Genomic DNA, 25011 nt, shown 5'->3' with positions numbered 1-25011 from the left:
AACTAAAAAGAAGGAAAAAAAAAAAAAAAAAATCATAAAATTAAAGCATGCAAGTAAAAAAAAAAAAAAAAAAAGAATTTTTTTAATTGCACACATCTTTCTTTCACCCATGCCCCCATTTATTTCGCCCATCCATTTCCTTCACTCTCCCTTGCCTCCAAACATCCGCTTGTACACAAACGCGCACACGTGCCCATCAATGGATCTTATATGTATATATATACATATATACATATACACGTACAAGCAGAAGTAGAAGGGGCAGAAGGGACACACACAAACAGTGCCAACAACAATAATAAAAATCTAGAAAAAGAGATGGAGGAAGTATGTGTGGTAATAATAGAAATTTTTAGTGGGAGAGGGAGGGAGAGAAAGAGGGGGGCTGTGTGCCGCATTTACACTTCATAAGCTCAGTAGTAGGTTTCCCTTACACCCGTGTTAATATCAAGATTCCTCTGCAACTCCTTCATCCGCTCGTTGGCCTTGTGTAGGCAACCCACATCAAGCGGAACGTCTTTGCATGCGATTGAGTTCAGAACGCACACCGCGAGCTCCCAGAAGTAAAACAATGTGGCAAGATCGTGCCGTAGATAGTTGCACTCCGGGAAGGCCGCTTCAATATCGCTCAGCGTACACTTCTCCTTCATCAGGACATACTCAATCAGCACGCCACCGCCAAATTCTACAGGCGTGGAAAAGGGTAAGGCTTGTTGAATAGCACATATTCTATGCAGTGGCACTAAAGTCCTTCCCTGATAAAAGATTATCGCCAGCATCGCTTCCAGAAGATGACGAATCGATCGAGATATCATGCGTGAAATCATGCTGAATGCGGCTAGTTCAGGATCAATTGGGCCACTCCAGGAAGATGAGACATTTAGTGGAATGATGGATAGAATGCGACTAGCGAGAACAATCTCGGGAGGAATATCCCGTGGTATTATTTCCTCCGAGGTCATTCGGAACTGTTCCGTTGTGATCGCGCCCGTGCGAGAAAGCTCGATAAGAAGAACAACATACTCGCTGAGTGTTGGTACGCCGCATAACTTTAGAGCCCGACCAAAAGGAGATGGCTCACTCACTTGAACATCCTCGCCGTCGTCACGGGTCTCATGAGTTAGGTAGCCAAGAAGGTCTAGGGATTGAAGCAGAACGGCTGCACAGGTCTCCTCCGCCGTTTCGTAAATAATATGCCGAGATGAAACTGCCAAGTGCGAAAATTCCATAACATCCACCAGAAAAAGATTTTCAGAAATGGTCTCACCTGCTAAATTCCAAGAATCAAGCCCAATCTCCGGAGGGGCGTGGACTTTACTCACACGAGAGAGAAAGGCGTTGTAGCGGCGAAACCATGTCATCCCAAAATCAGACATACGCAGAGATGCAGCGAGTTGATGGAGTGTTTGAACTCGAAGTGGTAAAACGGTTTCAGCCACATCACGGTACTTGATAGAATCCACAAGTGGCCAGTCATCCACCAAACTCCCCTGACACAATGCACCGAAAAGGCTGGGTGACAAAAGACCAGCTGTAAACATGTAGTACATAACAGGTGGAAGAGGACACCCCATGACCATCTTGGGATCAATCGGTAGTTGCCGACGCGATTCATATAGCCGAGTTAACAAAGTACAGTAAGGGGGAACCAGGGTTAGTACTGGGCACCCCAAAGCAGCGAGGTTACGAAGTACGGCGCTCTTCAGATTTAAAGTGCGGTTGCGAGCTTGTTCAGAGAGATGCATAGCCTCTTGATGGAGCTGATGCACATAAGAAGCACCGAGAGACAAATCATTGACACGTGTAATTTTTTTGCACATATCATCAAAGCTGGAAAACTTCGGTCCAACGGTCCTCATTACTCTGTTTCGGCTGTCAACCACAATCAGGCTTCCCAAATCATCCTCACTTATCCGCAGCAACTCTAAGAGACGGGATTTACGTACCATATCGACAGTCCCCTTCATCACATTTATGTTTGTGATGACCCGATCAATTCCTGGAAAAGCAAGAAGTTCCAGACAACCGTACACCTCCGATATATGGCGGTTTTTAGGGTGACAAAAGGCAGACAACTGAGCCCAAGCAAGGTAGGGCGCTCGCATGGTGTCCTTAAATTCAGATCGAAAAAGCTTCACAATTTGATTTTCTACATCCTCCTCTACAAAGAAACGCGACGATGACTTCTTTTGTATGTCCACCGCTCGCATCGAGTGCATATTACAGAGTCTGGAACTGTCAGTACCGTTAAGGGCGGCTACATCAGGAGGCACCATATTTTTTTCGCGACAATTATCATCAGATGGGTCCGGATAAAACGGAATGCCATTGAACACCAACACAGGAGTGCAATTTTTAAGAGACCGGAGTGTCTTGCAGACATCCGTGATTTTATCATATACCGTAAACGGGGTTGTATAGGTGTAGATGGCCATCTTTTCCTTCTCCCTCACGGCTTGGGTGATGAGGTCAATGATTTTCGTGCCATCAACACCCAGCATCACCTGGCCCGTACCCTCTAGTCGCCGCAGCTCGGTTAGTGGAACACCCTTCTCCTCCAGCTTGTTATCGTTGATGTAACGTTGCAAAAGACTCACATCGTCCTGGCGTGGGTACATTTTTCCGCGGGAGTGCCTCGAACCCTCCAAACAAACAAACAAAGAATCAAGAACAAAAAGAAGTAGAAAAAAAAAAAAAAAAAAAAAAGAAAAAAAACTAAAAAAAAAAAAAGAAGAAAAAGAAAGAAAAAGCAAAAAAAAAAAGAAAGAAAGAAACTTCCGTAAAACCCTTTCTGGCGTCAATATACGGGAAACCCAACAAAGCAACAACAAAAAAAAAAAAAAAAAAATATGATGAAGATGGTGAAGCACACAGAGAATAAGAAAAAGAGAGGAAGAAAGAAAACACAGTGCAATAGCAGTGAAAACAACTAAATAATAATAATAATAATAATAATAATAATAATAATAATAATAAAGGAAAAGAAGAAAAATATAGAAGAAAAAAAAAAAAAGATAAAGCAAAACAATAAACATTTGCAGAGTATCTGTATCCGTATTACCCCTTTTCATGAACTAACAGCATCTTCTTGCGTGATGAGCAAAAGCATTTCCCTGTAGAAGGGTTGATATAGCTCCCAATTGAAGGCAAGTACATGTTGCAGAAGAGCAGTCAGGCGACGGAGCGAGTCTGTCACGAGGCCCAAGGGTGCTGGGTCGCTTTGGCCGTGAGCAAGAATTCCCTCAATGAAGGAAAGAACTCGCTTCTCAAATACAACGTAAAGGCTTCCAGTTGTGTTTGTCATCTTTTCCACAATGCCATCCAGTTGTGTGACCTCGCTTTCCGTCAAGGCGGAGAGCGTCTGTCTTTGTGTCAACGCCTCGTTGACCAAACTCGTCACGGAGCACTTCAAGCTGGATAGAGTGAGTTGCTCCGAAAAGAGAAGCCGAAACTTGTCGTGCAATTGTTTCAAAATATCGCTGACAACTCTCGAATCAACCCCCTTGTCACGAAGTACCGTCGCAATACTGCCAGATAAAAGAAGCAGTAAGCTGTTCTCCTGCACCGTGTTGGCGGCAAAAAACACAACCTTCTTTTCAAAGTAAAAACATTCCGTCGGATAATCGTGCCACCGATCATTCACCTGAAGGCCGCCGCTTCGCATTATGTCCAAAAAACCGTACAGCAGGGCCCCTCGAAGTTTCCGTTCCGCCTCAGTCACCGCAGTCGCTGAAATAGCAACAGACGAATTCGCCCAAGCCTTCACACGCTCATCATTCAAGTAGCGTCGAATAAAAGTTAGTGAACTCTCCCACTGATCTACCTTTGGCAAACATTCGGTTATAAATTCCCGAATATAAGTAACGGCATTGCCGCGTAATTGTTGAGATATAAATAACAGTGAATATTGTGCAATGTCCTCATGCAGCTGACGTATAGAAGTAAACATGAGCCGGAATGCATTAGCCACCGCCGTACCGAGGTCTGGGGTGCATGTTTCAAGGTCTTTCCTCATATCTTCTGCGAGTTTAAGGGTCTCCTCCGCCTTGGCTGGGGCACCATATTCCGCAACCTTCCCCATCACGTAGCGCATAAGAGCCGCAATATTTCCTGGACTTCCCATTACAGAACGACGCACAATCCTCCAATCCAGCACATCCCTTATCTCCTGCTCTGCTCGGGAACGAACTCGTCGCGGAAGGGCGTTCAAAAGCCCCTCAATAATAAGTTTTAAAAACCGATGAACATTTTGAAGATCAGGAGGATTTTGATTGCATTGCTCCGCAAGAATCGCCAACTGTGCCTCGTTCATGGAGGAAACCAACTGCTCTTGTAACGGGTCACTCTTCTGTTCCGGCACGGTGATCACGGTTTCGTATGCCTTGACGGCACGAAATTCAAGACGAAGATACATCTCACGACGCCTGCGAATGGAATCTTCTTGTATTGGCCGGGAACGGCCGTGTTCGTCCACATACCAATCGGGTGGTATCTCTGGCCCCATAATAGTAGGTGGGGGCGCCTCCGTCTCAGAACCGCTCGTGTTTCCCTCAGAAAGCAATGTTGGTGCAGTGAGCTGTGGTTTTGAGGACTGAAATTTGACGTTCTTTTCCCTCTCTCCCTCCTCCTTTTCCTCTTTCCCCTTCTCTCCTTGAGTTTCTTCTTGCTCTTGCTGTTCTTCTCTCATGGTCGCCTCCATCTCTTCCAGACCCTCCCGTGGCATCAGACGCGACAGGCGGTCACGTAGCATACCAACAAATGCTTGAAGTTCTTCGCTGGAAGGAGTTTTTCGAAGTTCGCGCGCGGCTGCCACGTACGCCTCTTTCGTTCCATTCACGATGACTTCTTGACACGCGCGGCGATCAGCGCCCCTGAGAGAACGGAGATCTTCTGTAAATTTTTTGTTGTATTCCTGCCACGTGAGCGATGCGGAGGAGAGAAGGGCAGTGGCATATTCTTCATCCACATTCGTCTGCGCTCCATATACCTTTAACTGTTCCAGCAACTCCACCAACTGTTGGGCACACTCAGAAACAAGCCCGTCCACCTCGTTACTAGGCAATAGAGCGTAGTAGTAGGCAAGAAGAAGTGCTTGCGGGTTCATCGTGACACGGCGCAGACTACGAAGCCGTGACCTTCCATTCAAACTCGCTGATAAATTTGGCGGCCGCACAACAAGTTGTCCCGTTCTGGAGCCAATGAGGCGGAGAATTTCCTGCGCTACACGCACCATTCGTCGTCGGTGGGGCTTACCGGTGTCGGGACATGTTCGCAGCTCCGTCATGCCACATGTCTTACAGCACCATTTATCCGTGATAAGAATATGTTCCACCGTCTCTGCCGTCATTGGATGCGTGGAGTTGTACTGCAGACCCATTTCCTCAAGTTGCTTCAGATATTGGATATTTTTTGCAAACATACCGCCGCGGTGTCAACGGCCTCATGCGTGGAGGGTGCTGCTTCCAACATTTAAAATACACTAAAAAAGTAAATAAAACAAACAAACAAAAAAAAAAAACAAGACGTGAAGCCTCATAGAACAGAGCCCAAAAAAAAAAAAAAAAAAAAAAAGAACAACAAAAAAAGGGATTCATAAAAAAAAAAAAAAAAAAAAAAAACACGCCAAAATGAACTGCAACGAATAAACAAGAAAAAAAAAAAGAAGGAAAAAAAAGAAGAGATAAAATATTGTCAAACATTCTTGCCATAAAGCGGCTGGGCGTCCGTAGCGCCAAACTCCCTCACAACGTCCTCAAACACATGTGTGATAGTAAATAAATCTATGCAGGTGTAGTTTCAGGATTATATATTTACAGAGTGGGTAAGAAGAAGAAAAAAAATCATTCAAAAGCCCTGTTGCTTTTAATATTCCTTATTATTATCACTTTTCTCTTATATTTTTGTTGTTGTTTTTTCTTCAGGATCTGCAAGCAAAAAAAAAAAGGAAAAACACAAGAAAGGTGAGTGTGGGAAATGAACTGGGACACAATTTGCCCCACCCTCGTCTTCCCACACTTGATGCAACGCCCCGTCCCAACCGTTACGAGGACTTCATAGTAGCAAAGTACGTCAATTGAAATATTAATGAGCGCCGCATCCCCTACAACGGCATCATCGTTCCACTTAAACACCGGGCACGGCTGTTGGTATATTTATATTGCCTCGCTCTTTTTTTTTTTTTTTTTCTTCTTTTCTTCATGTTATTTTTTATTTGACCCATCACTGATGCTCTCAACTCCTCTGACTCACACGCTCTTTTTCCTCTCTTTTTTTTTTCCTTCTCCCCTCCACCCCTCCACACACAACTTTTTGTTTCTTCTTTTTTTTTTTTTTTTTGGTTTTGCTTCTTTTTTTTTTTTTCCTTTTCTGCTTATGATTCAATTGCGGAAAGAGAAGAAGGAGGAGAGAGAGAAAAAGTTTATCGCAAGAAGAATTCCTTCGCGCTGCAGCAACTGGGACTCAAGACCGCGCCAGCATGACACCCTCGTTCTCAAGCATTATGAAACATCTCACACGTTACCCATCGCTCCAACAGACCAGAACCGTGCCACCCCGTCAGCAGACGCAGTGATGACAACGTCCTCGTCAATAATAAGCCCACGCGTGAGATCTTTCCATGCTCGCTGTTTGGTGGCCAAGGGGGTTCCAAGCCTTCGCAAATCCCATACAATAAGATCAGATCCACTGCATGCCGCCACGTACCTGTCAGATATAGAAACAGCGGTAATAACCTCTGCCATAGCCCTCTCGTTTACCATACGAAGGCTACTTCGCACATCCCATACTCGAAGCATTTTGTCAAACCCTCCAGTTACAGCCATGGATCCAAAACTGGCCACGGCTGGAACCTTCCTCTGGTGGCGAGTTGTTGTTTCAAGTACACTGCAGCTCACGGGATCGATCAAGGAACAGGCACCATTGCCACCCCCAATAAGCGCATAACCCCGTTGAGTAGAACGCATGGCTTGTGTAGAGACCCCTACGGGAATCAGAGAACTTGTCTGACGATCCGAATGCAACACATAGACGCTAGCAGGTAGTCCTCCAGATAACACGGCGCTTTGAGGATCCTCCGGGTTGGCATACGTCACCGCAAATACATCACCATGAAGTGAGAGCACAGACGTCGCTGAGACCTCCTGACCGGCCAAGGAATAATTAAAAATGGAGCTGGTCCAATCCTCGCAGGCTGTAGCAAAATCATAGGGGGAGGCGAAGGCAACATCCCATACACATGCCTTATGCGGTCGAAACTGAATGAGAGGAAGGCCATCGACATCCAAAATCAAAACGTATCCTCCCGTTGTACCTACAGCGTAGCGTCCTTCCTTAACTTTGCAAAGAGAAATAAACTTTTCATTTGCGCTAAAAATATACTTCGCAAAACGAGTAATACCCTCACCAGTTGCGGTTTCTCGCTCCAACGCAGGATTGGCGCTCTGACTTAACTCCAGAAATGTGTTTTTTTCCAAAGGAACAATGCTTACCTCGTGAGAAATTTTAACGCGCCGTCGTCCTCCCTTGATATCTGGCATCGCATCCACAGCAGGTTGTGCCGCACCCCTCACCACCGAGTTTCCCACTCGACTTTCAAGCAAATCATTGTCAAGGTACACCTCTCCATCATCACAACGCAGAGTACTGCGCAATGTCACGCTCCCTTTAAGTAGGGCCTCAGGGAAGTGTGGATGAGGCTCACACATAAGAAAAACGCGCGCCTTACTGTGAATGGTACCCTCCAATTGAGCCTCCGTGATGCACTCCGCTAATTTCCTCAAGAGAGATATCGACTTTGTTGCCTGCTCAATGTAAATCCAAAGGCCCTTCTGCAGAGACTTTGTAAAGATTTCAGCGGTCTGAGCAAGACTCTGCCGCGTCTTTAGACGAGCAACAGCATTAATATACAGGACCGTGCACGATGCACGTTCGGCGCTGACCCCAATAGCATACCCGGGATTCACCCCTTCGCTCATAATGATGATGCACTTACCAGGTCCAGCCTTTTCCGCGGCGTCTAAAAGCACATCTGTACTCCTTGGAAATGTTGATACGTCCTCATGGTTGGCTACTCCAATAGAAACCTTCTGCTGGTGGAAGCTGCTATCTTCATCGTCGCCGGAGTTGAGATCAAATTCGTCCGGCTCCTCAGATGCTCCTGGAACAAATAGAAGCAACAATTCGCCTCCCATGTTACGCCTGTTCCTCTGCTCATCATCCGCTCTTCCCACGGGAGCACCATTGATGGAGCTTAAAATCATTCCCCTCATCACTCTCGCCAGCGGCGAAGAGTCCTTGTTTTTGATCGAGATCACCTCGTTATTGGCGCCAAAAAGCACATCCTCCAAGAACTGCCGCGGCGTGGCAGTGACACAAATAGACATTCGCGGAACTACAGGGCCCCCTCCTTTTTTTTTTTTCTTTTTTTCTCCTTTCCTTTCCTTCTACCTTTTCCCTTTCGTTCTTCGAACAGGAGGAACCTTTATAAACAATTCCTCCAAACGGAAATAAGAAGAGGCACGATAAAATAAAACGTCCAGCAAACACAAACACAAGAAACAAAAACAAACACGCATTGAAGTTTTCACGCACCAGCAGCATTCGCAACGGTCTCTTTTTTTCTTCTTCTTCTCAGGGTGGCCCCTTTTCCATTTCTTGTGTCCCTCGGCCCCGCATCCTCGTCGCCTTCGGTATTCCATTGCCCCCGCATCAACAGAAGCCGGATACCTCTACTCCTCTCCCCGCGCAGATTTGCTGCGCTGGTCCATTCATACACTGAAACGCAGTAAAACGCGTTCGTGTTTGGCAGCGCAACCAAACGGACGCTGGCTTCGCACAAATGCCGCAGTATAAACACTTTACTTTCAAAGACTGATGTGCTTGCCTTCTCCTAGAGCATTACCCGGGCCGCTTTGGCAGAAAAAGCATGAGTTGAACGCGGGCCACTTTTCGCAGCAGCGACAGGATGCGGCCCGGGAATGTGGTCACCGCATAATGCGCAACAATAGTCCTTCCTGCCTCAAATGCCGCACGTGGGGCACTCTCATTTTGCGTGGAATTTCGCCTCTTACGCCAAGATGGGGCAAAAACGCTGGTTCAGGGACCTACAGTAGTTTGAAGAAGATAAAGGGCGTCTCGCCTGATCCATTCCGACTTGTGTGGATGCGTGTGTGCGAGAGTATCGTTGATAGACGACTGGTCTCCCACGTCCACACGAATAAACAACAACAAAAATAAATAAATAAAACAGAGCAAAAGAAGCACACAAATAAGAGCAGAATAAAAAAAAAAAAAAAGTGAAGGGGACCAAATGTCAAGGTGCACCACCCACCGTATCGAGTCCCTCCAACACTTGACAACACAAAACAACATCACAGGCTCCGGGAGTCAGCTGATTAAAATTGGTGACCTTTCCCATCACCTAACAAAAGTGTTTTGAGTTCACGGCCTTCTTCTTCCTTTAAAAAACTACACACACACACACACACAAAAAAAAAAAAAAAAACGGAGAAAAAAAACGGTATCCAGGAAAGCATCTTAACAACGCCCAGCCACAGCTTCCCTTTCATTCATCACGCCACGCGGTCACGTTACCGTCAAGCAGGATTCCTCTCACTGAACCATTGCCAGCAACTCCGGGCTGGCCTGCAAAAGGCTTTTGAGATGAACCCCACTAGGACCTTGCAGAGCCTGATAAATACGTTCACGGAAGTACAAATCCGGCTGTTTCACAGACTCACACACGTCAATCGGGGCCCGAATAGCTCCCTGCAAAGGGCAAAAGACGTTTGTAAAACCAGAACCACCGGTGTAATGTTTCAAATCCCCAACGGACTGCGTTTTTGGAGTAAAGCTCGTCATATCATCGCTCTCAACAGCACCATGAAGCACCTTAAGACAGCTAACAACACAACTCGCCCAAGTATCTGCGTTACTTTGTAGCTCGGCGCATTCTCCAAGCAAGCTTGCCAATGCCACCACGCATACCTTGCGTTCTAAAGACCCTGTAATCTTTTGAACATTTGGCAGCCACACGCGCTGAAGTAGCATCCAAAAAAGTCCGTTTTGAATGAGGTTCACTTGCGCCACAACATCATCAGCACCATGGATAGTGACCAAAATCGATAAGAATATAATAAGAATACGCACGTATTTTGGAGTTCGAGAAGTTTGCAGTCGTTGAAACAAAGTCTGGTAGACAGAGCCCATAAATGGGGATATAATTTCTTTTGGGTATGCAATAATAATCGCGGTAAGAACATTCAGTCCCTCATGGTCGTAATTTTTGTACTGAAGTAAAGATCGAAATATGATCAGAACCTTTTCTGTAAGCCCTTTACTGTGCACATAGCGTGGGTAATGCTCTATAAAGGAGACCAAAAGTCGAACAACTGCAGGAATGTTGCCTTTTTGCTGATACATGTCGGGAATTAAAAGAGGCTCCAGTAATGCTTGATAGTGCGCCGGAGGCTCAAACGAAACTGAGCCACGTGCATCAAGAAGTTGTGCCATAATCTGAAGAGTGTACGGAACATATTCAAGCACATCATGGTGTAAAATAAAAATCATTGGTTCCCACAAAGCCCCCTCTATAGCGGTGCCATCCTCTGGGCGTATTTGAATGCACTTCGAAATCACTTCGAACATAAAATGGCTAAAAAGGGGATTTGAAGGATTCTTTGCATTTTCTCTAACAACGGGAACTAGAAATGTGATGATATCCCCCACAAAGGGTGCTACAGAAGGACTGAAGTTCTGACACACCCTCAGAAGGCATTGCATGGCGTAGGCGTTTGGTCGTTTATCTTCCTGAACCCAAATACAAAGATGCTGTAAAAGCGGTACAACCGTTTTACCCATATTCGCGTCTGTAAGGATGCTTTCCTGTTGACCAGAAAGTTGAAAAGTGAGAATGCGTTCCACAGCGTGTGCAGCGTACGTACGAACCACCTCATCCTGGCATCGTATCCATGTGGTTAAAAGGGCTACAATTTCTGGAATTAGTTGAGGTTCAATGTGCGCCCGAAATGTCGCCACAAAACGAATGCAACCAGCTTTAATGATAAAAGGACTTTGTTCAGACACGTCCTTTGAAAGCTCTGAAAGAATGCTTTGCTTTAGAAATGGTTCAAAAGACACCAGATTGCTTAATTTCTGGGTGGCGCCTCTCTGAAAGCTCGCGTACTGTCCTCCAAGTGAAAGGGCGGAGAACAAATAAATAGATAAGTCCTTTGCCTTCCATTCACCCGCTGCTGCCGCTGACATGAGACGCTGCAGCTGCGCAGAAAAAATTGGGCCAGAGATATCAGGGAATGTCACCATCAAAGAACGCACCAACTCCCCCGCCTCTCGTCTTCGAGTGTGAAAATCACTACCCTCCACATCTCGCTGAATATAACTAAATGGTTCCGTTTCATACAATTCAATGTCATCAGGCTGCAGGGCAAGATTCGGCAAAATAACATGAGCCACAAGGTTCTCAAGATGTTCTGTATTGTTAAAGATATCCCGCATAGACCCACGGCAGGCGGCTGACAAAAGGTTCATCCCTTGAATGACGATATCGTCCATAGTGCTTTCGCAGCTCAACGGGGAAGCGATGGTGTCCCAGACGACCCTGAGAAACTCGCCAGCATACTTCTCAAAGTCTTCAGAAAACTGCAGCAAAAAGTGTGTCACACATTCCATCACCACAGTCTTAAGCTCAATCAAACTTACCCCATCAACACCGGGATTCGTAAACTGAAGACAGCGCAGAAGAACACTCACAAACTTTTCCATGCACCAAATAAACTCATCGCCAAGATCGAGAGTGGTCAGGTCACGCAGGCACTCCACCGCTGAAGTCAACCCTTGCGACGCTGTTTTGCATCCCACACCTCCCTTGTCCATTTCGCCCAAAAGTAATTCCATCGATAAAAGCAATGGAGAAGTAAACGCTGTGTATATAATTCTTAAATCATTCACAAAATCCTCAGAGAGATCGGTTTGACTGCGATATCGCCCAAGTATACCATGGGCTGTGGATAATGCGGCACAGTGCATCGCCTGATCCTTTTCCACCATCAACACTTGCACAATGCAATCAAGAGCATTTGGCCAGGCCTTCGGAAAGTCAATCTCCGCTATCATTGTGATGGCCTCTGCAAGGTTCCGCTGAACATTGGGAGCAGCGCGAAACATAGCCCTTGTAATGGTGTCACGTACAATCGTCTTGTCCGTCTCTGTGATACAATGTTCTGCTGTTGCTGCGTTCCAGCACATCTTAACTGTATTTTTGAACACAATAGAACAGAATGAATCGGCGGGCCCAGGTGTAACGGCCATATTGAGCAGCAATAGGACAAATCCAGATTGCTCATCAACATGATTCTGAAACTCCCTGATTTCACGCTCTGCCTTCTCCCTGTCGGCACGATTCATGGAGTTAGCGTCATGTGCAAGCTGGTTCAATCGCTGTGCTAGTGCTGGATCGTTTGGATCTAGTAAGCTCATGGTCCCCTTTTTGTTCTTATTGATTACTTGTTGTTATTTTTCCCTGTGGATCCTTTTCCTTTTAACCCTTTATTCCCTTTCTTTCAACCCCCTTCTTATTCGTTTTATTCTCCCTTGTTTCTCCCTCTCTTCCTACACCTCTCCTCTTCTGAAATTTCCTTACTGGCTTAGCTGCTTCAAACGACACCGGTGAAGAAGAGTAAATTAAATATATATATATATATATATATAGATAGATAGATAGATAGATAGATAGATATAGGCAAACTGAAAAAAACAGAGAGACGGTATGAAAACCGGCAACCCCTTCGCTTGAAGATAAACCCACTCACTTGTTTCCACCCGTCCCGACGTTATCACCCCCTCATACCCATAATCCGTTTTCCCCCTTCTTTCCTTTTCAGACACCGTTGGTTTCCACTAAAAGGAGGATGTGTACACTCTCCTTGTATTCCTCACAATTCATGCAGCATTTCTCATAATTTTCCCTCTTTTACTGCCACCGCACAATACGTTGTTTCTCTCCAAACGTATTAAACTACACCCCACCCCCGTCATAGCCTGGGTTCAGCCTGAGCCGTGAGACATATGAGCCCTGGAAGGGCTTTGCCTTGAAGAAGCTCTAAAAAAGCCCCTCCCCCCGTGCTGGTGTGCGTGATGCTGCTCTTGTAACGCTTCGTGGCCGCTGCCGTCTCACCTCCACCCACGATGGAAACGAGTCGGTCATTCCGTTGGATTGCCTCCGCCAAGGAAACTGTCCCTGTGGCGAAATTTGAAAACTCAAACACGCCCACAGGTCCATTCCAGAGGAGCGTTCGGCACTCTGCCACTGCCTTGGAGCAAATCGCATTTGTCTTTGGGCCAAAATCCAAGGCCATGTACCCATCTGGTATATCTGCCCCGCTTGTCGTAAACGGCACTTCGTTGCTGAACGACTTGGCACAGTTATGATCCACGGGTAGAATGATTCGTACCTTCTTTGCTCTTGCGCGATCTATTAATTCCCGTGCGATAGCATGAAGATCCAAATCCCGTCCCTTTTCTCTCGCGGTGCGCTCCACCCTGGAGTTACCACATGAATGCCCTTGCGCCTCAAGAAAAGTGTAGGCCATGGCGCCACCGATAATAATGGTCTGGGCAAAATTCATGATGCTCGAAAGCACAGTGATCTTGTCTGAGACCTTTGCACCCCCCACAATGCAGAGTAATGGAAGAGTGGGGTTGTGCATCGCCATACTAATCGCCCTGATCTCACGGTCAATCAAGTAGCCTGTGACACCAGCCCCCAATATACGCGGAAGACCAGTCATGCTTGCTGTCATTCGATGCACTGTACCAAATGCATCGCAAACGTAAATGTCAATGAAGGATGCTAACTTTAATGCCATCCGATTGCGCTCCACAGTGTGCGTCGCATCCTCACCTGGGAAAAAACGAAGATTCTCCAAAAGCATGACCTCTCCATTTTTCATGGCGTTGACGATTCGGGGCGCCTCTTCCAGGCTTGGACAGAAAACCACCTTTTTGCCAAGAAGCTCCTCAAAACGGGGTAAGATCCTCTTTAGCGAGTGCCGATCGTCCGGCTTTTTCGGCCGCCCAAGATGCGAAGCAACAATGACACGACCACCATCACGGACAATTTTCATGATGGTCGGAATGGAGGCACGGATGCGGCTGTCATCCCGAATGTTTTGCGTAGCCTTGTCAAATGGCACGTTAAAGTCCACGCGCACAAAAACGCGGCGCGACTGAAAATCCAAGTCATCCACGGAAAGTTTTGGTGTGAGAGCGGCGCGAAGGTTCATGTGCACCCCAAAGTCAAACACACGTGGGAGGATGATCGGCAGTATAGTCCACCCCACCATGCTCGCATGCGGATCACGCGTTGACTGGATGACAACAGGGATGTCGACAGAGTTTTTCAACCGGGCAACAAGCGTCACGGTGCCATCGGAAACATCAAGGGGATACTTGGGAATGAGGAATGTGATGCTTTTACCCCGCACCTCTTCAACGCTCCAGCCAAAAAAGTCGCACGCAGAACGATTCATGTCAAGAATCACCATGTCGTTGTCACCGACAACAACGACGTCGCGAAGCGACTTGAATATCATGTCAATCTTCGAATGCTGCAACATGGCAAAGTCGACCCGGTCAATGGAATGAAGGCACAGCAAAAAGAGCTAAAAAAGGAAAATATCACTAATTCACTGATAAAGCGACGCCTACAGGAGAGAGAGTTCAAACCAGAAAAAAAATAATAAAAATAAAACACGCAAAAGAATCACCCGATGCCGCACCTGTTCATCCACGCCGGCGCTCCAGACCAGAAATCAAAAGATGAAGAAACTTTAACTCTGCTTGCCCCACTCCGATGCGAGGGGCCAGGACAAAAATCCCCAACCAACAATAACAAAATCCAAATAATGTGCACTGCAGAGTGCAATTGGCGCCCGCTCCAACCGTTGAACCGTCTCCCTACAACTGTCGCAGCCAATGCCTCCGCAGTAGCCAATCGCCATGTAAGCCCATTGACTTCCCTGAAGCATTGCACGGTAAAAGCAAAAATCATATGTTGTGAGCCAAGAAACTGTCGGAAAGATTCCTGCAAAATCATGGGAACGATGCACAAAGCTTAACCCCGTCAATTTCCCTACAAAACCGTCCCAGTCTGTCAACTCACGTTCGTGTGCGTTTTCCCCTAATCGTTTCTCAAACACTTATGCCGCACAAGGAAAACCCACTCAGTGTTTCCGTTGTATGCAACAAAGGTTGATGAAAATAAATGGAACCACGCGCAGTAGGAACCAGCGGCATCAAAGGCCCAAGAAAAAAAAAAAAATCACACCGGCTGCCACGCGCTGGCAGTGTTGCTGTGGAATAAATACAATCGTCTGTGTCCGCAACAGCTCGCACGCACACGCACACACACACACAAAAAGAACTTCAATCCCCAGTTCAATGCATCGCAGCCAAACTCCTCGCTGAATGCCTGTCCATCCACAAAAAAAAATTGAAAGAACACCAACGTCCCCCCGGCAGCTTGTGAAATAAAACACTTACGAAGGGAAGAATCCACACGCAGTCATATTGCCATAACAAAGCCAAACGAAAGACAGATCCTTTTTTTTTTTTACGTTTTTTTTTCCTTAGTTCCCCTGGAGTGGACTGCGGCGGTCGTCCAAGAAATTATTCCTCTTTCTTCAGGGTCCTGGTCAATGAATAAACAGATAACAAAAGCCTAACCTTCCATATCCCGAAAAAAGGCTCAAAATACAAAAAAAAAATAAAAATTAAAGAAACACAAAAATTACAGCGCGTTTCCACCCCATCTTCAGTAAACAACAGAGTAAGACAGTAACAAACGTAAATATCCGGTATAATACACGCCATTTTCTATAGGAGAACTATATATATATATATATACTACATATGAGAAATACGGTTTGACTCCGATGCCGAGCAAATTGCAAATGATAGGAAGCACAATAATGGTAATAATGATAATAATAATAAAAAAAGTCGGCAAATAAAAAATTCCTCAAAAAAAAAAAAAAAGGTCATTTAAACTTCTTTGCACTCCTTTGTCTCTTTTGTGTTTATCATTCAACGATCTCATAAGAATGGAAAAGCCAAAACTTTGTACATCAATAATAATGATAATGATAATAGTAATAATAATAGTAATAATAAAATTAATACACGTCCAAAAAAAAAAAAAAAAAAGAAAACTCCACGCCGCCTCGCGGAGTAAGAATAAGTCTTAAAGCAATCGCTTGACGCCCCTAACCCTACATACGAGCACGCTGCAGCATGATGATACAAAATTCATTATAGTGCACCTTGTCCCCGGTACAATACCGGGAAAGAACTCGATTTGCTTCATTTTCCGTTGGAATCAAACCATAATGCTCCATGGAAATATAAGCCTTGATGAACCTGTCACGGTCAATGTAATCTTGGCCTTCACCGGCGTACTTTTTGAACTCCGCCTGCAATTCCTTATCAAAGATAGCCCTGTCAGCGGTATCGTAGGCGAAGCCCAAGTAACTGAATGCATGCTGCTTCACTATTGCATCCGACGCAGTGGAATTCATAGCAAAATGACGCCGTTGCTGCGAATTTGGTTTCTTGCGGGTCGCAAGAAGAGCTGGAACTCCAATACCTGTTGGTGGGCTCTCATGTGTCACATTTCCCTTGAGCGCTGTCACGGAGCCCTCTTTCACCGCATAGTTCCCCTTTGAATCTGGCATAACCCTTGACTCAGAGTTCAAAACACCATCCTTGTAACACGGGCCGTCCTTTACGGAGGTTTCTACCATCAAAGAGCTGCTAGAGTTATGTCGATTTATTTTATCGCGCACGTACTGAAGAACACGATCCGTCTGTTTCAAATCAGATCGAAAAGCGTTTCTGATGGCCTCCAAAACCTCCGGCTCCTGCACGCACCCATTACTATTGGCGTCCTTGCCCAGCTCATGCAGAACATGCGAAACAGTTAGAAGCTCATCGCCCGATAAACTCTTGGAGAGTGGCGATGAGGATGAATCAATCGAAAGGATCCGTGGCCCCTCCGCAAAGCATTGGATAAAATTTTCCAAAGAAATCTTCTTGTCGTTTTCGTTGTCAGATGCAACCACAACGGCGCCAATTATCGTGGAAAGTGTTTCTTCTTCCAAAAAAGGAAACACATCCCGAAATATATCGCTGAGAACACTGACCAGGTTGCCGGGGGTCACGCAGGTGCTGTCCTGAAAACTGTCGTCAGGCACCACCGAAAGCCGCTCAAGCTCACCACTTTGAAGCATTTCCTGAAGTCTCTCACAGGCTGACTGCATCTTTTCCTGAGCCGCCGCAACAGGAAGCTGGGTCAGTGCGATATTTCGAATGAAACCACGGACAAATTCTGCCAAAGTCAACATCCCTCTTTTTTCGTGATCGGCGGTAACCATGATGAGATCACAAAGCTCACGTATCTGGGTTTTATCCCCTGAACTGTCAAAAATTGTCTCCCACAGAGCATCATATATGTCAGAGTACTCCAAGTAACCATCGCGGTTTTTATCCAACACGGCGAAGGCCTCTTTGAGAATCTCAATTTCAGCCGGAGTTAGTTTCTGTACCAATTTACGTGCCCCAGCATCCAAGAAGGCTGCTGGTAGCACACCTTGATCCTCCTGAAATGAGCGAATAAACTCTGAAAGGCACAAACGACCATCACGGTCTGTGTCTGCACTGGCCATTATAACCGCCACAATGTCGTTGAAGTTATTGTCATGCAAATCGGGGAAACGGTGCTTAAGGTTTTCCTTGAGAGCGACAATAAGCTCCTCCTTATCAATAAAACCATCGGCCTTTGTGTCAATGCGACGGAATGTCTCCTGGAGTGTTTCAATTTCCTCGTCAGTGAGGCGCACACGGATAGACGACACGCAGCTACTGATGACCTCCGCGGGAACCACCCCTGGTCCGTCTGCAAACGACAGCAAGAACTCGGTGAGGCTCAGTTTATCGTCCTTATCCTTGTCCGCCACATCAAAGAGAGGCACCAGGTATTCCTTGAGTGGGGAAAAGCGCTCATCGCCCACACAGCGGTGCACCATTGTGAGCAGCTCGTCCTTATTTACATGACCGTCATTGTCACGATCCATATAAATGAATGCGTCGCGCAGCATATCAACCTCCTCTGGGCTCAGGGAACAGAGAATGGACTCTGCATTTGGGCCGCTGACAACCGACGGCATCGATACTTGAAAGCACACACACAAGCAAACAAACAAACAAACAACTTCAAGAAACAACCAAAAAAACCGCAACAAAGAATGGAGATAAGTTAATTGGATCTCACACACACACACACCTCACAACACCAACAGAAGAAAACAATACAAAGAAAAAACACCAAATGAATAAAATCAATCAGCATTTAACGAGGAAAAAATAATAATCACAGCAGCAAATATACACAAAAAATGGGCACCCCAATAAATTCCAAAACACGCGCCACAGGTGCCCGCACTCCCCCATCCTCTCCATCTGCGGGATCAAAAATATAAACACATTAGGTTGCCGGACGCCGAAGGAGGAGCACGAAAAAAAAAGTAAAAAAAGGGGCAAAAAGCCCGCATACACTCACATGAAGCACGCACAGATGGAAAAAAAAAATTTCAAAGCATTATGGTACCATTCAACATGAAATAATACCTAACGAAGTCACTGCACGGCGATAAGCACAAGTTGTCTTCTCGTCGTTCCCACTAGCCGACGCATTCTTTCCGCTCGATTGCCACGCGCTAGATGGAACTTCGACTCCATCCGCACCGCACCAAGCTTTCCCAAACCCCCATCTTCCCTTTTGTAGCTTGTGCTGCTGGAGTCTTTCCTCATGTGCACGCTCACGCTGCAGTCCCTTTTCACGGATAAGATGATCCCTTTGTCTTTGGTACTCGATTGAGTTCAATACACGTTGATCACGAAGAAGCCCACGTTGCTGCAACTCAATCTCCCTATTAATTTTCTCCTCCTCGGCAGCCCTTTGGCGAGCCTCCTCACGTTCCTCATGGAGGTGTTGTCTTGCCCGTACCTCCCTCTCAATTAAGGAACGATTGACTTTGGCCCGCTCAGACGTCGAAAGTACTTGCTGCGCCGTGCGCAAACGATAAAACGTCAATGTCTTTTCACGCCGATACGAGGCCTCGTCTAGTTTCTGAAGACCAGCTTGAAGCTTTTCCCCACGGGCCTGCATTTGACTTTCTTGAAGCATTTTGGCATGTTGCACCCTTTTCTCCGTCGCGCGGTTTAACCTTTGAATGTCCGTGAGCCTTCTTTGCATGGCGGCCAACCTCACCCTGTTTGCCAATTCTTCCTTTTCGCGTTGCCTTTCCTCCATGCTGCGGCAGTTCTCCTCCAAAATCCGCTGGGCACGGAGACGAACCTCTTTTCGATGCTGCTCACGAGACGTAAACGACTGCGATCGCTGAGACAATGCCTCAGTTCGCTGAATCCACATATTATCCTTTGCAGTGCCAGATTTGGTCGGGCACATTTTTTGCTTCCCTGTCATCCACACTACTAGTCCATCTACACAGGAAAAAAAAAAAAAAAAAAAAAGAGGAAACAGAAATCATTAATAATTTATGTATTTATTTATTTATTGAAACGAATAAACGAAGAGAATTGCAAAAAAAAAAAAAAAAGAACTTGGCAAGAAAATTAACCTGATCGTCTAGGCGCCACGTAGTGGTCGTAGTAGTGCTTCATCCATTTCTGCGCCAGGTCAAGGTCCAGTTCGATGTGGTTCACCTCGTGGTCAATAATTTCAGGATCGAGGGGTGAGGGAAACAGGTGAATTAAGCAGCCGCCGTACCTGTGGCCCCCATCAAACAGGTGGTCCACAACATAATGCTCTTGCTTTGCTACCAATGCCAAGATGGCCAAACGCAATTTGATAAACTCAAACAGACAGGGTTCAATGTGTGACAAGGGCTCTTTCGGCTCACTCGTGACGTCCGTCATTCGACTACGTGCGATACCACGGTGTACGGCCACCTCACATAGCAAGTACTGTGTAGCCGTCCGCAGCTGTTTAGTACAAATGCAGTCAATACAGTCGCCGATGTCACAATACGGAGAATATACAATAACAGGATCGTACGAGTGCGTGCCGTACATGCTCATCCCCATCGCTTGGGCAACTCTTGAAATACCGAGCGTGTAACGTCGCTCAATACCCGAGTAGTCAACCCCCTCAGGCATACGCATTGGCCTACTGCGCAGCTTGTTACGCAGTAATTGAGCGACAAACAACTTCATTTTGCGCATAAGAAACACTTCCTCTGCCACCTCCAACTCGGAGCGACCCGTCTTGATTGCAACATACTTAACACGCTCATCGTCGTTAAGTTCACGAGGAAAGTAATAACTATAAATGACATCACTAATTGTCGGAACATAGCGTCCGTCAACCGTTATTTCCTTCTTGTATGGAAACCATCTCACCAAACCTTCGGTGCGGGGGCATGATGCCTCAATGTAGCCGTGAATGTGTCGTGGAATGCTCTGAGCAGTGAGTGTCTCACCATTTTGCTTCATCATTCGTTTCCAGTACCGCGAAAGAGGGTTGTGTTCAAAAGCGGGACTGTCCCACATGGACATGCAGAACCCCCGCGATGTACGCATAATTGGCCTCCTTCCTCCCCCCTTACACGCTCCCGCTCTCAATCCAAAATTATTGAAAACATTTCGTAAAATTAAAAAAAAATGAAATAAAATAAAATAAAGAAAAAAAAAACGACAATTATCAAAGGTGTACACCATGAAAAGATGTGGAAAGCCGCGCAAACAACAACGCCGCATAATACAGCAAGAACAACGCACAAAAAAAGGGAAAACTATTAAAAATCGAGATGAAACAACAACAGCAAAAAAAAAAAAAAACTGGCCAAAAGGGATCCTACTCCTCCGCCACGACGTTGGTCTTGGTCTGCACGTAGATGCCGTCCAGGAACTTGCGGATATCCTTCTTCTTCACCAGGCAGAGCTGATGCATCACGGCGGCCTCGCGCGAGACTTCCTCCAAGTCATTGCCTTCCAGCACGAGTTCGTCCTTCACAACGGTGGGGTCCGTGCGGTAGACCTTGACGCCATCGGCAACAACCTGCCGGCGAACACGCTTCTCGCCAAGGAAGTTGCGAATCTCCACAAGTTGGTTCTCCACGGAGACTGAGATGGGAAAGTGGGCGTAGGCGAAGCGAATCTTAAAACGGAAGCCCCTTGTCACACCCGTAATCATGTTGCGCACATGCGAGAGTGCCGTGTTGATGGTCGAGTTGTCAATTTTTGTGCCAAACCAACGAACGGCAGTGAAGGTTCGGAACTTCTTGTTCACACGGAAGTCCAGCTGCAGGTGACGGAGGTCCTTCGTGAGTGTGCCTCGCTTCCCCTTGACGGTGACGATGCGGTCCTTCACGGAGAGCTCGACGTCCTCCGGATATGTGATGCGGTCCTGTGCCCTGATTTTCATGGTTCCCCTTTGCCTTTTATATAGAAAATAAAACAAAAAATAAAAACACGAAAAGGTGCCAAAAATATATCTGTACATAAATGCGTACATATTTTAAGATAAACATATGGACCTAAATGCATGTATAATATATATTTATATATATATGTATGGATAAACATGCAGATGAGTAAATACATCTAAATGCGTCTTATACCGTTTTATCGCAACAACAAGAAAAAATAATAATAATACTAATATTAACAATAAGGGGAATCGTAATCGCTTAAAAAAAAACCAAGAAATACGCTGCAAGAGGAGCGTCACTGTCAACCCACTCAGAGGTTTTTAGGCACTAGGGAAGTTGCAGGTTACGCACCATTGTGAACGTGCCTCCCATAGACAACTCTGTGGCGTCTCGCTTAATCTGCAAGAGCTCCAAAATCCCCAACTGTCATAAGATTCATCTTCTTCGATAATCTAATAATTTCCATCATACAATCAATTACCAATTCATCGTACGCACTCACTAAAAAACTTGGTGTCTTGCGGTAGGACTGAAGAAGGGAAGACACCTCATCCAACCGCTTGTTCGATTCATGAAATGCATGTCCCAAAAAGTCCTGCTGCTCTTTCCCCGGCAACTCGGACTTTTTCTCAGACTTTTCCCCAAAGTCTCTGGCTTTTTCAGCAGATTTCCGCACCAGCCCTTGCTTGTAGGCACGTATCCTTGTGTGACGATCGCCAAACTGGCATGAGGAAATAGCCCTAAAGATGGAACGCAAAATGCCAGCCTTGTCCACGGAAGTAACTTCTTCAACATTGTCGCTGTCATCCGTCCTTTCATGGGATGCATCCTCAGCGCCCTCTAATCTTGCAAGCCTTGATTCCAAAACGTGTATGCGCTTTGTCGCAGTAAAAAGTTCTTGCGCCTGTTTCGTAACCGTGTCACGAAGAAGATCAATTTCACGCAGCATGTCCTCGTTTTCCTCCAGCACACCGCGTACAATGGAATCTCGCCGGAGACGGGGAATCAGCCCGGCCTCGTACCCCATGGAAGCATGGCCAGGATCAATAAAGGATCGCTCTAATGGCATCTACGTACACACACACAAAAAAAAAACATAAACAATAAAAAAAAACGGGCTTGAGTGGGTTTATCTCGCTCGCCCTTTTGCTTTTCTAGCAACTGCAAACCACAAATAAGGTCGACCCTGCAGTCCTCCATCTGTTCCCCACAGTTGTTTCATGAAGCACCGAAAAAGGAAAAGACAATGAGAATAAACAACAAAAAAAAAAAAAAAAAAAAACTACTATTTGCCTTCAGCCAATGATGACGCTGAGGTTTGAGGCGAATTCAGCAGATGAATACCGTTCCCGTTACCTTCAGATGGCTTCGTGTAGGCAAAATCCGAAGACCGATAGTTGTTTGAAGATGCATGCAGACCGACAACAGATGATGTGTTCTGCTGTGATAAATTCCGGCCTTGTTGTTGTTGTTGTTGTTGTTGTTGTTCTGGCGTCTGCCATTTTTCAAACACTGGCTGCAGTTGAGGCGGTAATTGCCCCCATGAATGCTGATGCTGCGAAATGTGAGATTCAACCGAAGATGGCTGTTGTTGTTGTTGTTCTTGTTGCTGTTGTTGCCACTGTTGTGACCAGCCGGATGGGTAGCCTTCCTGCCACCCCTGGCGTTCTTGTGACTGCGGTGGCAGATCCTGTGGCCAGGGTAGCTGCTGTTGCAGTTGTCCGTAGGTAACAGTGGTGTGGCCCCCTGCATTATAGAGCGGCTGAAAAGCAGGCATCGGATTTGGCGGAAGTGGCGCTGGAGGTAAAATAGGTGCGGTCGGATACACCGGCAGCCGCGCATTGACGAACTGTTGCTTAAAGCCATCCCCAGCAATGTTCATGAAACTCCCAAGGACCTTCGTAAGAGTCAGCACGCTAAGGTCAATGGCGCGTTGGCCCTCAACATAAAGCTGTGAGCAGACTGCCTTGTGGTTCTCAGTGGCTCGCCAAAACTCCACACGCCAGTTTTCCATCTTTTGCTCGTTTCGTGGAATGCGTGATGTGTCTTTGGGCGGACAAGAACGCAGGTCAAGTACCTTTTGGCGAAAAAAGTCGTACTCTAGCCGGTTCTTGCGACGGGCCTCCTCCGCATCCCTCAACTTACTGGTGTTCTTTATGAAGGCATTCAACACATCAAAACCCTCCTCCTTCAAACCTTTTTGATGCTCCTGTGCCGTGGCAACAAGTTTTGTGCCCATATCCAAGACATCTGTCGCAAGTTGGCTCGACTCCTGCGGCAAATCCGATATGCTTTGGTATTCCTCCCCGACATCCTTCAGGAGTCGGCCTAGCTCTTCAATGAGACCCGCGGCACGTATTAGTTTGCTGCAAATGACCTCGCCGGACTTCTGGTACTGAAGCACCTTTTTGCTCGTCACTTCCAACAACTCATCGTGGCCTGTCGCCTCCCTGTTTTTAACCTTTTCCCTGATGCTCTGGGTTGTGCGGCGCGCCAAGCCTTTAATGGCCTCCATTAGTATATTGTAAAAACAAAAACAAACAAGCACGATAAGAAAAAAAGAAAAAAGATGTATAATGACTAATAAGCCAACAGCAAATAATAGTTCCTTTTTACGCCCAATGCCTTCCTTTTTTTTTTCAGTTTTGTTTTTATTTGTTTGTTTTTCCTTTTGAGAAAACTATGCTTCGGTTTATGAAAGGACGCTACTTTGGACCTCTTAAAATAATGCAATAAAATAGTCCTGAAAAAAAAAAAAAAAAGGTTCCATGGTTGGTTATCCGCCCCGTACAAGTGCATTCCCCATGCATGGTCCCGTATGGACATAAGGGAGATGGGGACAACAAAAAAAAAAAAAAAAGAGAGAGAGAAAGAGAGTGACGCCCCACTCACTATACAGCGTCCACGTCGCTCCACTACCACAAAAAATAAAGAAAATCTGGTTGCGGGTAAGGCGTGCACTGAAGTGAGGGAAAAAACAGGGGGGTGGGGAGACATGTCCATTCGGCCACCCCCTTGTCGTCTTCTATGAGTCCTCAACAGTTAAACAAACCAGCGAACACACACTCTACCGCTGTCCATCTACACAAACACACACACACACACACACGACCACCAGCTGGTGCATCGGACATGAGATTACGCTTCACAACCCCACAAACCCACCGCCACCACCACCAGAAAATTTTCTTTAATACTATTGCCGCAACAGCTGTGCACCCTCATCCCCCTCTCCCACAAAAATCACCGCCATTACCTTCCGTCTCCACCTCCAACTCACCTCGTTCCCAATATGCTCCACATCCCACTCCCAGGTATAACCAAATTTTTTTTTTTTTTTTTTTTTTTTTGCAGAACAAAGAAGAAAGAGAAGAACGAGCAAAATAATGGGGAAAGCAAGAACGCAGAAGGAGGAAAGACAAAAAATAAAAATAAAAAAAATGGGGTGAGGAAAAATTCGGGTGAGAGAAAAAGTAATGTAGCTAATTAA

General features: G+C 46.1%; 11 protein-coding genes across 11 annotated transcripts, besides 34 other annotated features; all 11 read right to left on the bottom strand.

The window, feature by feature from the left end:
* Nucleotides 1-89: part of a sequence feature (heterozygous, Esmeraldo-like haplotype) that runs on past the window's edge.
* Nucleotides 5-77: a sequence feature (T-rich).
* Nucleotides 90-805: a sequence feature (haploid, non-Esmeraldo-like haplotype).
* Nucleotides 208-237: a microsatellite.
* Nucleotides 414-2618, bottom strand: Tc00.1047053506835.110 (hypothetical protein, conserved; the record flags this gene model as incomplete). The annotated part of the gene is made up of 1 exon (XM_808458.1): nucleotides 414-2618. One exon carries the CDS (start codon nucleotides 2616-2618, stop codon nucleotides 414-416), a length of 2205 nt encoding a protein of 734 aa, XP_813551.1.
* Nucleotides 806-2190: a sequence feature (areas not merged during assembly with more than two copies in the genome that could not be assigned to a particular haplotype).
* Nucleotides 2191-3693: a sequence feature (haploid, non-Esmeraldo-like haplotype).
* Nucleotides 2673-2774: a sequence feature (T-rich).
* Nucleotides 2933-2976: a microsatellite.
* Nucleotides 2977-3032: a microsatellite.
* On the bottom strand, nucleotides 3068-5419 carry Tc00.1047053506835.99 (hypothetical protein, conserved; the record flags this gene model as incomplete). The annotated part of the gene is made up of 1 exon (XM_808462.1): nucleotides 3068-5419. The coding sequence occupies one exon, from the start codon at nucleotides 5417-5419 to the stop codon at nucleotides 3068-3070; it is 2352 nt and encodes a 783-aa protein (XP_813555.1).
* Nucleotides 3694-25011: a sequence feature (heterozygous, Esmeraldo-like haplotype).
* Nucleotides 4605-4682: a sequence feature (GA-rich).
* Nucleotides 5549-5618: a microsatellite.
* Nucleotides 5641-5686: a sequence feature (T-rich).
* Nucleotides 6169-6196: a microsatellite.
* Nucleotides 6307-6366: a sequence feature (A-rich).
* Nucleotides 6510-8381, bottom strand: Tc00.1047053506835.90 (hypothetical protein, conserved; the record flags this gene model as incomplete). Its single annotated transcript, XM_808457.1, has 1 exon — nucleotides 6510-8381. One exon carries the CDS (start codon nucleotides 8379-8381, stop codon nucleotides 6510-6512), a length of 1872 nt encoding a protein of 623 aa, XP_813550.1.
* Nucleotides 8399-8463: a sequence feature (GA-rich).
* Nucleotides 9214-9293: a sequence feature (T-rich).
* Tc00.1047053506835.80 (CAS/CSE/importin domain protein, putative) lies at nucleotides 9610-12492 on the bottom strand (the record flags this gene model as incomplete). The annotated part of the gene is made up of 1 exon (XM_808456.1): nucleotides 9610-12492. The coding sequence occupies one exon, from the start codon at nucleotides 12490-12492 to the stop codon at nucleotides 9610-9612; it is 2883 nt and encodes a 960-aa protein (XP_813549.1).
* Nucleotides 12698-12751: a microsatellite.
* Nucleotides 13047-14630, bottom strand: Tc00.1047053506835.70 (PAS-domain containing phosphoglycerate kinase, putative; the record flags this gene model as incomplete). The annotated part of the gene is made up of 1 exon (XM_808455.1): nucleotides 13047-14630. One exon carries the CDS (start codon nucleotides 14628-14630, stop codon nucleotides 13047-13049), a length of 1584 nt encoding a protein of 527 aa, XP_813548.1.
* Nucleotides 14743-14764: a sequence feature (AT_rich).
* Nucleotides 15770-15790: a sequence feature (AT_rich).
* Nucleotides 15980-16008: a microsatellite.
* Nucleotides 16142-16193: a microsatellite.
* Nucleotides 16201-16223: a microsatellite.
* Nucleotides 16284-18236, bottom strand: Tc00.1047053506835.60 (calmodulin, putative; the record flags this gene model as incomplete). Its single annotated transcript, XM_808454.1, has 1 exon — nucleotides 16284-18236. One exon carries the CDS (start codon nucleotides 18234-18236, stop codon nucleotides 16284-16286), a length of 1953 nt encoding a protein of 650 aa, XP_813547.1.
* Nucleotides 18253-18280: a microsatellite.
* Nucleotides 18680-19555, bottom strand: Tc00.1047053506835.50 (uncharacterized protein; the record flags this gene model as incomplete). The annotated part of the gene is made up of 1 exon (XM_808453.1): nucleotides 18680-19555. One exon carries the CDS (start codon nucleotides 19553-19555, stop codon nucleotides 18680-18682), a length of 876 nt encoding a protein of 291 aa, XP_813546.1.
* Nucleotides 19582-19602: a microsatellite.
* Nucleotides 19618-19647: a sequence feature (AT_rich).
* Nucleotides 19705-20670, bottom strand: Tc00.1047053506835.40 (hypothetical protein, conserved; the record flags this gene model as incomplete). Its single annotated transcript, XM_808452.1, has 1 exon — nucleotides 19705-20670. The coding sequence occupies one exon, from the start codon at nucleotides 20668-20670 to the stop codon at nucleotides 19705-19707; it is 966 nt and encodes a 321-aa protein (XP_813545.1).
* Nucleotides 20737-20782: a microsatellite.
* On the bottom strand, nucleotides 20945-21514 carry Tc00.1047053506835.30 (60S ribosomal protein L9, putative; the record flags this gene model as incomplete). The annotated part of the gene is made up of 1 exon (XM_808451.1): nucleotides 20945-21514. The coding sequence occupies one exon, from the start codon at nucleotides 21512-21514 to the stop codon at nucleotides 20945-20947; it is 570 nt and encodes a 189-aa protein (XP_813544.1).
* Nucleotides 21579-21699: a microsatellite.
* Nucleotides 21916-22590, bottom strand: Tc00.1047053506835.20 (uncharacterized protein; the record flags this gene model as incomplete). Its single annotated transcript, XM_808450.1, has 1 exon — nucleotides 21916-22590. One exon carries the CDS (start codon nucleotides 22588-22590, stop codon nucleotides 21916-21918), a length of 675 nt encoding a protein of 224 aa, XP_813543.1.
* Nucleotides 22783-22803: a microsatellite.
* Nucleotides 22807-24036, bottom strand: Tc00.1047053506835.10 (hypothetical protein, conserved; the record flags this gene model as incomplete). Its single annotated transcript, XM_808449.1, has 1 exon — nucleotides 22807-24036. The coding sequence occupies one exon, from the start codon at nucleotides 24034-24036 to the stop codon at nucleotides 22807-22809; it is 1230 nt and encodes a 409-aa protein (XP_813542.1).
* Nucleotides 22981-23009: a microsatellite.
* Nucleotides 23108-23149: a microsatellite.
* Nucleotides 24605-24630: a microsatellite.
* Nucleotides 24847-24871: a microsatellite.
* Nucleotides 24880-24977: a sequence feature (CT-rich).

Source organism: Trypanosoma cruzi, genomic scaffold, assembly GCF_000209065.1.
Source record: "Trypanosoma cruzi strain CL Brener 1047053516755 genomic scaffold, whole genome shotgun sequence".
Lineage (NCBI taxonomy): Eukaryota > Euglenozoa > Kinetoplastea > Trypanosomatida > Trypanosomatidae > Trypanosoma > Trypanosoma cruzi.
The sequence above is the reverse complement of the archived record's forward strand: the minus strand, read 5'-3'. Positions and strand labels throughout refer to the sequence as shown.